This window comes from Fukomys damarensis, unplaced genomic scaffold, assembly GCF_012274545.1.
Source record: "Fukomys damarensis isolate Sample0158 unplaced genomic scaffold, DMR_v1.0_HiC HiC_scaffold_2, whole genome shotgun sequence".
Taxonomy (NCBI): Eukaryota; Metazoa; Chordata; class Mammalia; order Rodentia; family Bathyergidae; genus Fukomys; species Fukomys damarensis.
Genome location: NW_022900914.1, coordinates 11,404,006 through 11,413,444, shown reverse-complemented (window position 1 = coordinate 11,413,444; position 9,439 = coordinate 11,404,006). Strand labels below are relative to the sequence as shown.

The 9,439-nt window shown below is 35.8% G+C and overlaps 1 protein-coding gene across 4 annotated transcripts in view; it reads right to left on the bottom strand.

Moving 5' to 3' along the window:
- The window catches only part of Lclat1 (lysocardiolipin acyltransferase 1), a 153,804-nt gene that overhangs the window by 93,457 nt on the left and 50,908 nt on the right, over positions 1-9,439 (bottom strand). For 3 of the 4 annotated variants that reach the window (XM_010604671.3, XM_010604670.3, XM_010604672.3), the window contains one exon: positions 4,224-4,392. In XM_010604671.3, coding sequence (XP_010602973.1) covers positions 4,224-4,388 — 165 coding nt within the window. In that variant the 5' untranslated portion in view covers positions 4,389-4,392. Of the gene's footprint in view, positions 1-3,519; positions 3,662-4,223; positions 4,393-9,439 lie in introns of those variants that run through there. The other variant, XM_010604674.1, reaches the window with a different exon arrangement.

The window sequence follows — 9,439 nt, the reverse complement described above, 5'->3', positions numbered from 1 at the left end:
GATCCTTAAAAATACACAGACAAAAATCCATCATCCCAGAAATTTTACATCTAGCAAAATATCCTAATTTATAGTCACTAAACTATGGAACTGGCTTAGGTGTTCACAAACAGAAGAATGGATAAAGAAAATGAGGTATATATACACACAATACAGTATTTATTACTCAGCCTCAAAGGATGGAATTGAGGCATTTGCAGGAAAATGGATGAAACAGATCATCCTGTTAGTGAAATAAGTCAGACTCAGAAAGACAAATATTTTATGTTTTTCTCATACATGGAATAACAACACAAACAAGAACAACAAAAAAATCAGAGATGTCATGGAAGTACAACGGGGACTATTACAGAACATGAAGGGAAAACGGAACGGGAGTGAAGTGCCAGGGGGAATGGGGCAGAAATGATCAAAGCATGCTGCACGGAGCTACGAATCTGCCAAAATAAAATCCGTACAACTAACATTTGCTAATACCAAAGAAGAAACAAAGTAAAGAGTTTCTCAATTTAATGAAAACAGTTTATCTACAGGAGACCTCACAAAGGAATTCCGTCCTACCTTTCTCTACCCTGTATGAGAAAAAATGTGAGGTCTTTGAATCTGGCTTATTCGGCTTAACATGATCTCCAACTCCATCCATTTTCCAAGCTGACTAGAAATGGAATGTGTAAATATAAAGGACTGTATGTTTGTCTTCTCTTAATTTCTTTAAAGGACATGTTATTTAAAGCAAAACAGTAACATTGTACTATGTAGTTTATGTAAATAGGTGTAATTCATGTGATAACAGAAGATGAAAAAAGTTATGTCATTCAAACTATAAGTGGAAAGAAGATGATTATTAACATCAGACACAGGTAACTTTGGAAGAACAGAGAAATATTTCACAACAAAATAGGGTCAATTTATTAGAATACCTGACAATAATAAATGCAAATAAGCCCAAGGGAAAATTAAGAGACAAAGAAAAATCATAATTGAAGAGTTCAACATAATCAGATATAATGCCACACTGAAATTATTAGGGTGCACTAGGGAGGATATATGAGAAAAATAAGATTATAGATGATCTAATTACCATTATCAACATTCTTGGCCTAACTGACATTTATTGAACACTATACCAAATTACAAAATACAATTACATTTAAGAACTCATGGAATGCTTTGCAGTAATACAAATCTCAGTAAGTTGCAAGACTAACATTTTTTAGAGTATGTTCTCTGATCACAAATTAAAAGTCAACAATAAAATGCCTCATATATTTGAAAATCAAACAACATTAATTCTACAAAGAAATCACAAATGTGATTAGAAAATATACCAGGGGTTGGCAATGAGGGCCAGTATTAGACTGCTTGCCTGGTACAAAGTCTGGGTTCAATAGACAGTACTAACCCCCTTCCCAAAACAAAGTCAAAAACCTAAACAGTAAAAATAAAATACAGCATAAAATTTGTTAAATGCAGCTAATACTTAAAAATGTATATCTTTAAATTTATTATTAGAAAAGAAGAAATATTTAAAACTAATGGCTTGCTTCTACTTCAGAAAGCTTCAAAAAAAGGGTAGCAAATTAAACCCAAAGAAGGAAATGTTAATGAAATAACAGGAAAAAAAAATCAATAATGCTAAAGACGATTCATTGAAAAAGTCAATAGAATGACAAATTCCTAGTAAGAATGATTAAGAAAAAAAGGAAGACATTGTCAATACCAAAAATACATAGGATGGTATTACAGATACATAGGTATTGCAGGTCCTACAAAGAAAATGTAATGCCTAAGCTTTAACAGCTCGATTAAAATCTAAACATTTGCTGAAAAACATGCCTAGCCAAAGTTGACAAAATATGAAGTTAAAAAAAAAGTCTGATTAGGTCAATATCTATTAAAGAAATAAATTCATTATCAAAATTCTTCCCACAAAGAAAACCCCAGTCAGCTGGTATAACCAGTAAATTCTGTAAGACAGAAGGAAAAAATACCAATTTTACACAAATTCTTTCAAAAAATAGAGGTTAACACTGCACAGCTCATTGTATGCAGTCAACACAATTCTGATACCAAGGTTTGACCTTGAATCTTATTTTGTTTATTCACTCATTCAGCAAATATTTATTAATATGTACTTTGTTCCAGGTAATTGAGTAAATGTCTTTGGCTTCTCTTGGGGGAGGGGGCTTTCTAAGACTACTTCTTGCAAATTCACAATGAAAGAATCATCCTACTACTGACATTACTCTTGTGACTAGTTATATAATTCCTTAAAGTTTCTATTTTCTATAAAATGGGAATAATGGTAGCATCAGAAAGGAAGTCATCCTTAAGCACAGCTATCTCCCATCTACCTGATCTACAGCTATTATCATCATTACCCCTGGATTTTTATTTATTTTTCCTTTTAACAGAACATCCTAATTCTCTTCATATTTGAGGTAAATATGCAACCATACCATGGTTATTTGTTATCTACCAGAATACGTGCATCCCTTTCTTTGTGGCTGTGTAACAGACAACTTTAAGTACAAATTTAGAAAAGGGGAAGAAGAGGGGTTATGGCTTGTATCTAGATGTGTCCCAGGAACCTCTGGCAGTCATAGGTGGGGCTTTTTCAGTGGTGGCTGGATCTAGAGCGTGCGATTACTAAATGAGCCCACTGATTAGTCTGGTGTAGTTCTAAGAGTGGATAATGAGAAGGCCCTCACTGGGAGTGAGTGGTACCCACCACAAGGGCAAGCAGCCTGGACAGAATATAAGGGGTGGAAAGAGGGCTGCCGTGGTTGCTTGTTACTCGCTGCCTTCTGCCTGCCTGCTCTGCAGTGCCACCTGCCGTACCACCCTGCCTGGGAGCCAGCCAACTATGAACAGAAACCTCTACAAACTGAGCAGAAATACACCTTTCTGCCTTTAACTTTGGGTGCTGGGCATCTTGTCTCAGCAACAAGAAGAGCAAGGTAAGTGGAAAGAAGGAGGAGGGAGAGAATCACTTTTAGTTTAGCAGTATTCTCTACAACAGATATATGTGAATAAAAATTTAAAAATATAAATAACTTGTACCAAGAAATGAATGCAATTTTTAAAATTATTCACCACAGGATTCATTTTTAAAATACAAAAAAGAAGAGTATATTGTGAATGATTTAATTAACATTCAATTTGCAGGAAACTTTGAAGAAAAATCTTGACAAAGGCAGGAAACCCATACCAACCATTTCTGGAAATATCACCCAATCAGCCTCCACCTCAGGGGTCTACAGCATTACTTCCATACTTTCCTCACTACAAACATCACAAAGAAAGCCAGCCTGCCTGAAGCCTGAGGGGAAACAGCAACTCAATGGAAAATAAACAAGTATTCCCTTTTTTTTCCCCCAGGTACTATATTTACTGCCTCTCTTCCATGACAGATGAATAACTCTGGCATAACATTAAGTTCCAGTGGTTGCTCAGGAAAAACAAGGAAAATTCAGGAAATATACCCTGAACATTCAAGGGAAAAACAACTGCACACACCTCTCAATCTGGCTGAGATGCAGGGCTTGGTGATGGTGAGCCCTACGGATGAGGATGAGCAGCAACAGGGAAGGACTGAAGTGCTCCCAGAGGAGAGTGGTAAGGAGGCTGCAATCTGAGTCATCAGCTCAGGCCCACAGGAGTGTGCATGACTTTGCAGAGAGTACCCCAGTGTCACAAGCCTCTAAAACACATTTAATTTGCACTTTGACCTTACAGGTAGGTGTTGACCTAGTCTGACAGATAGCAAATCGCTTTGTCCATACTGAATTGATCACATCAATGTTGCAAGTTCAACAACAAAAAAAGTTTGCTATATGAATCTTAGGTCTTTATCTTGTAAAGAACACAAAATGAAAATGCAAAATAAAATAAATGATTAAAAAATTAATTATGGAAAAATTCTTCAATCTAGACCTCTAAGGTTTGAGTCCTTCACCCTATGCATGCCTGAATGATGGAAAAAAAAGGAAAACTAAGAATATGGAAAGAAGCTAATTTGCAACATTATTTTAAGAATATGAAATATTTTTATTACTCTCTAGTTTTCATGTTTTCCTATTTACAGTGTAACATGCTCCTTATAAAATATGACAAACTTATGTTTCTTCTACAACCCAAATCTGACTCTTAAAAAAACAAAACCAATACATTAAACTACTCTAGTACAGGCACACAGCCTCCTCCTCCAGTGTGTAACTTACCGCGGGTAGCGTGAGCCAGGTGGCAACAAGGCGGTTGTTGATCCAGCGATACCAAGGTGGGTTTACAAACATCAGAGGTAAGAAAGGACCGAGCATGAAAATGCTGCCAAAGAAGCTTCCACAAAAAAGAATGAGTATAAAGTAAATCCCTTTCCATGACACCATGATTCTGAAAGACAATAAAAAGGATATATTGTTATTATAGATTTAATTATTCAAATTCCACATTAGCGTGAGGAATATACAATAATAATCCTTTAAAAAAAAAAAAAAGAGACAGAGTTTCACTGTGTAGTTCAAACTGGCCTTGAACTTACTATGTAGCCCAGGTTGGCCTTGAACTCTGTGCGATTCTCCTATCTCAGCCTCTCCAATGTCGGGATTACAGGCAGGCACTACCACACCCAGTTCCAATAATCTTTAATAAGAGGGTTACAGAAAAGGCTCTGATAAAAATACAAGAACCTAAATTTCATGGAGGTATCACTCCACCATGTTCTATAGGTCTAACAAGTTTCCATTACATTAGAAATTGATACTCTCAGCAGAGTAAATGTCTCATCTCCCAGGGATGGGGGTGTGTTTGTCTAGTTTCAGAAAACTGTTTTTAATTATTATTAGTATTTATCATGAAATAATGTGTTTTCCTTTGAAGGATGTTACCTAACACAAAATCTTAAATGCCCATAGTTGTTTTCTGCCCAGAAGTAGAAATAATGGACAAAGAACTGCATGCACAGCCTCCTTGGGGGTGAGGACACCTAAAAGCAATGGCAGTTCGACAGAGTGCACTAATATAAAAATAAATTTTTCTTAAATCTATAAATGTTTATTCTTACATTAGACTCTAAAAATAACAACTCTGGCCACCTGCCACAAACTAGCTCTTTATTAGCTGAAGGGGTAAATGGAAGTCAGACTCTTCACTGTCTTTACTAAGCTATTTGCCAATAATCAATCACCGCAGGGAGTCCTCAAAGGAAGAACATAATGTGGATATTGTTAAATAAATGAAACAGTTTAAAATGAAGATCAAACATCTGATTTTATAATCTAGACTACATTAGAACAAAACTATATTCTGCTTCAGGATAATAAAATTATGGAAAACACTAAAATTATTAAAACAATAGTGGCCTTAAAATTGATATATTAAAAAAAAAAGTATTCCAGAGATCAAGACTCCTAAAAATTTTAAAAAGAATAACAACAGAGAACAAATAAAATTTCAAATGTCATGGTGGTTTTTAAAAATATCAAACAAAAAAATGGGTCAATCCTTTACCAACATAGAATCAATCGTGTTTATCTGGGTACTAAGTATATTTTTAAAATTTATTAATACTTGACAGTGTGTATACAAAATCCTACAAAGCATAAACAGAACAGAATTAAGAACTGGCTTTTTGTAACCTTAAGAACTGAGCATTTAAGAGTGGGTGACGCAATACAGAAGAGAAAAAGACCCCTGGGGAGCAGCAGGCCAAACCCTCCAGCCTTTGGTGGGCTCTGGCTTCCCACACATCCTCCGCCTCCCTTTCTGTGAGGGTAAAGACAGGAAAGGCAGCTTCTCTGTCTTTAACTTTTCAAGCTTTTTTAAAAATGCGGGGCAACACAAACTTTTAAATTCAATATTCTCAACCCCTGCTTTCTTTCCATTCTCCCCTCAAAAAAGAAGAAGCTCCTTCAATGCTCCTACTCTGTTTGAAAAGCTTTTCTATTGCTGTTTCCCCATCAATCCTGCATCAGCTCAGCTGTGCTGACACTCTCAGCACACTGCTTCCCCCACCCCAGGCCCTCCTGGGCTTCTCTCCTACTCACAGATTTTTCACAGCTATCACCTGGTGGAATCGGTGCTGCACAGTGATGAAACAGGTCTGGGAGAGTTAAGACAGACACAGAAAGTCAACAGCATCCGATCTTTTCTGCCTAGGCCTTCTTCCTCCAAATCATGCTACCTCCCTCATGCTAGAGTCGAGGCTCAGAGTACCAACTTAATCTTTAAACCTATACTCAAGTGAAGACTTAAATAGATGTAAAGGGTTATGTCACACAAATACACAGATTATTCAGACCAAATCCAATCTACAACGACTTTTCCATTCTACTATTTCTTTCCCTATCTTTCAATCATTTGTTCACTTTTAAGGGTTCAATAAACACAGAGATCCCTGCTGCATGCCAAACACGTGCTAGGCACTTGGGAACAAAAATGGTGACTGTGACAGACACTGCCAAAGCTCTCACACATCTCACAAACAGTTTCTTTCTCAGGAGCTCCCCAGTTTTGCGTTTAATCCAGTCTTTTCCTGTTTTAAGGGACTGACGGGGTACTTATTTGGAATAGCTAAAATTAAAATCATGAATATACAAACAAATGACAAAGTCAAGTGCTGACAATGACGAGTAACCTGAACTCCCAAGCACTGCTGGTGAGAATGCAAACTGGCAGAGCGACTCTGGAAAATAACGGGCAGTTTCTTAAAATGTTTAATCTGCACTTATCACATAACCCAGACATTCCACGACTGAATATTCAGGACAAATGACAATGAAGGTTCACACAAAGTGTTCTACATAATTATCCATAGCAGCATTATTCTTAATTGCCTAAGACTGGAAATAAGCCAACTGGCAGGGAGGGGCAGAAACTGCAATAAATCTGTAAGACAGAATATTTCTGAGCAGTAAAGGCGAAATTACCAAGGCACGCAGCATCTTGAGTTAATTTCACAAGCACTGTACTGAGTGAAAGAAGCCAGGCTCAAGAAAAACACATTTTTTTTAGAACTAGACATTATTTTATATGATATTCTGCATTACATAAGTCTATAGGAGAGGGAAACAGAGCAGCAGTTAGCAAAGGTCAAACGAGGGAGAAAGTCTGACTATACAAAGAAGGTTTTGGGGCGGGGGAAGCTGGCTTGTTTTGTGGATGCAACAGTAGTAATAAGACTGAGTACTGAGTGAAAAGTCTCATGAAGTACTGTTTTTTTGGTGCTAGGGATAGAAGCCAAGGCTTCATGATGCTGTGCACAGCTCTTCCACTGATGTACACTCCCCAAACTATACATTTGAAAAAGTGAACACAGCTGTTTGTAGATTTAAAAATAAATTTTAAAAATTATGCTATGTGCCTTGGGAGCCTGAGGCAGGAGGACTGCAAGTTAGAGGCCAGCCTCAGCAACTTGGTAACTCAATCAAGACACTGTCAGTCACTCAATCAACCAAGCTACACGCTGGGGATATAGCTCAGTGATACAGTGTCCCTGGGTTCAATGCCCAGGACCAAAAATAAACAAAAAACCCAACTTATACTATGTGAGATAAAATTGGAGAAAATATTCATTATGCTTTGTGACTAGGGAAATTCTGTACTTCTGGATTATTTCAATTATAATAACGTAAAATTTATCTAGATTTAAAAATATGCCAGGCACTTATCTGACATCCACAGATTTAACAGTAACAACAATCCCATGGTGTAGGTATTTTCAATGTCCCATTATCTATCTATCTATCTATCTATCTATCTATCTATCTATCTATCTATAGAGAGAGGGATACTGAGGCAACAAGAGGTTAATTTACTCGAGGTTACACAACTAGTAAAGCACAAATATGGGTTTGACTCCAGGTAACACGGTGTTAGAGTCTGTACTTGGTCTACTACACTATGCTTCTTTTTAAGAAAAAAACAAAACAAAACAAAACTCTGAGATACCTTTACTAGAACATCAAAGTACTCCTTTAAAAATCCTTAATTTATTAGAAATATAAATTCTAAAGAAGACATTATTGTCTCAGTGAAACACTAAAGAACAAAATCTTTCACTGTAGCCAAGAGTGCTATCATCACTTCAGAAAACTGTCATAAAAAAAATCACAGTTCAGAGGGCTAACAGTAAGCAATGATATATAATTTTTTAAAAATTTCCCCAAGATGGTAGTAAAAATTACCTGAAAGGACGATACTCAGTGTTTCTTTCATAACAACAAAACAGGCCTGACTCCCTTTATAAATCTACACAACAAAAAATACATTGCTCACAAAGTAGCAGAACTGCAAATAATTTTGCTGCTAGGTATCTACTATAGTAGGTGAATGAAAAATTAAGCAAATCTTTATTTCTTGAGCTAGTACTCCAAAACCTTTTGAATGAGATCTATGAAGCTTTAGTAATATAAGTGATACTTTAAAAAGCTAGTTTTCACATTACTTTGCTTCAGAGATTAAAAAAAAGTACTTAACAACAATATTCTTTTTTAACACATTACAATTTTTCAAAATACTCCACTTCATCCTCAAATTTCAGCCATCATCCAATCATTTCTTTTCACTGTCACCTTCCCCCCTTACTCCAACAAATACAACTCCATTATTTCAAATAACAATCAACAAATCCTGAATGCTTTGTAGCCTATTTTCAACGAATTTCTTAAAGTTTGCTGCAGCAGTTGTTAAGAGATAACAAAGTAATAAAAAAAATACTCTAGGTTAGTATTTTAGATTCTATGAAAATACTTCAGAAAACTTTTTTTTAAAGGTAATACTTCAAACCTTGAATTTGTTATTTTGGATTTTTAAACCTTTAACCAAATCTAAAATAAATACCATAGAAACTGACCTCACAAACTAGGATTAGCAGTTTCTTCTATGGATATGGTTGAATAATTAGACTATCATGAATAGAAAATGGTAATGAAGCTCTTAGTGAAACAAAGGATCAAGGGGTCAATGAAGAAATCACCCCTGAAACTTTTTTTTCCCCAACCTTTACCATTCAAAGACATGTGCAGACAGATAATAAAGCAAGTCAGCAATAAAAATTTACCAGAGAGATTACTCTAATTTTGAATGCAACAATCTCTGGGGCAATGCAACATGCCTCTATAGGTTACTGGAAAAGGAAGAAAGCATCTTTAGCCTAAATTTTAATCCATAATTATTTTAAGAAACCTTACTTAGCCTATCCTATAGAACTCATCCAAAAGGAATATCCATGTGTAAGACTTGAATAGGCTAAAGTGACTCCATGCTAATAGGCCAGACTGTGCTTCTTCATAATCTATAGGTTTGGAAAAGGAAGAAAGCATCTTTAGCCTAAATTTTAATCCATAATTATTTTAAGAAACCTTACTTAGCCTATCCTATAGAACTCATCCAAAAGGAATATCCATGTGTAAGACTTGAATAGGCTAAAGTGAGACTATAT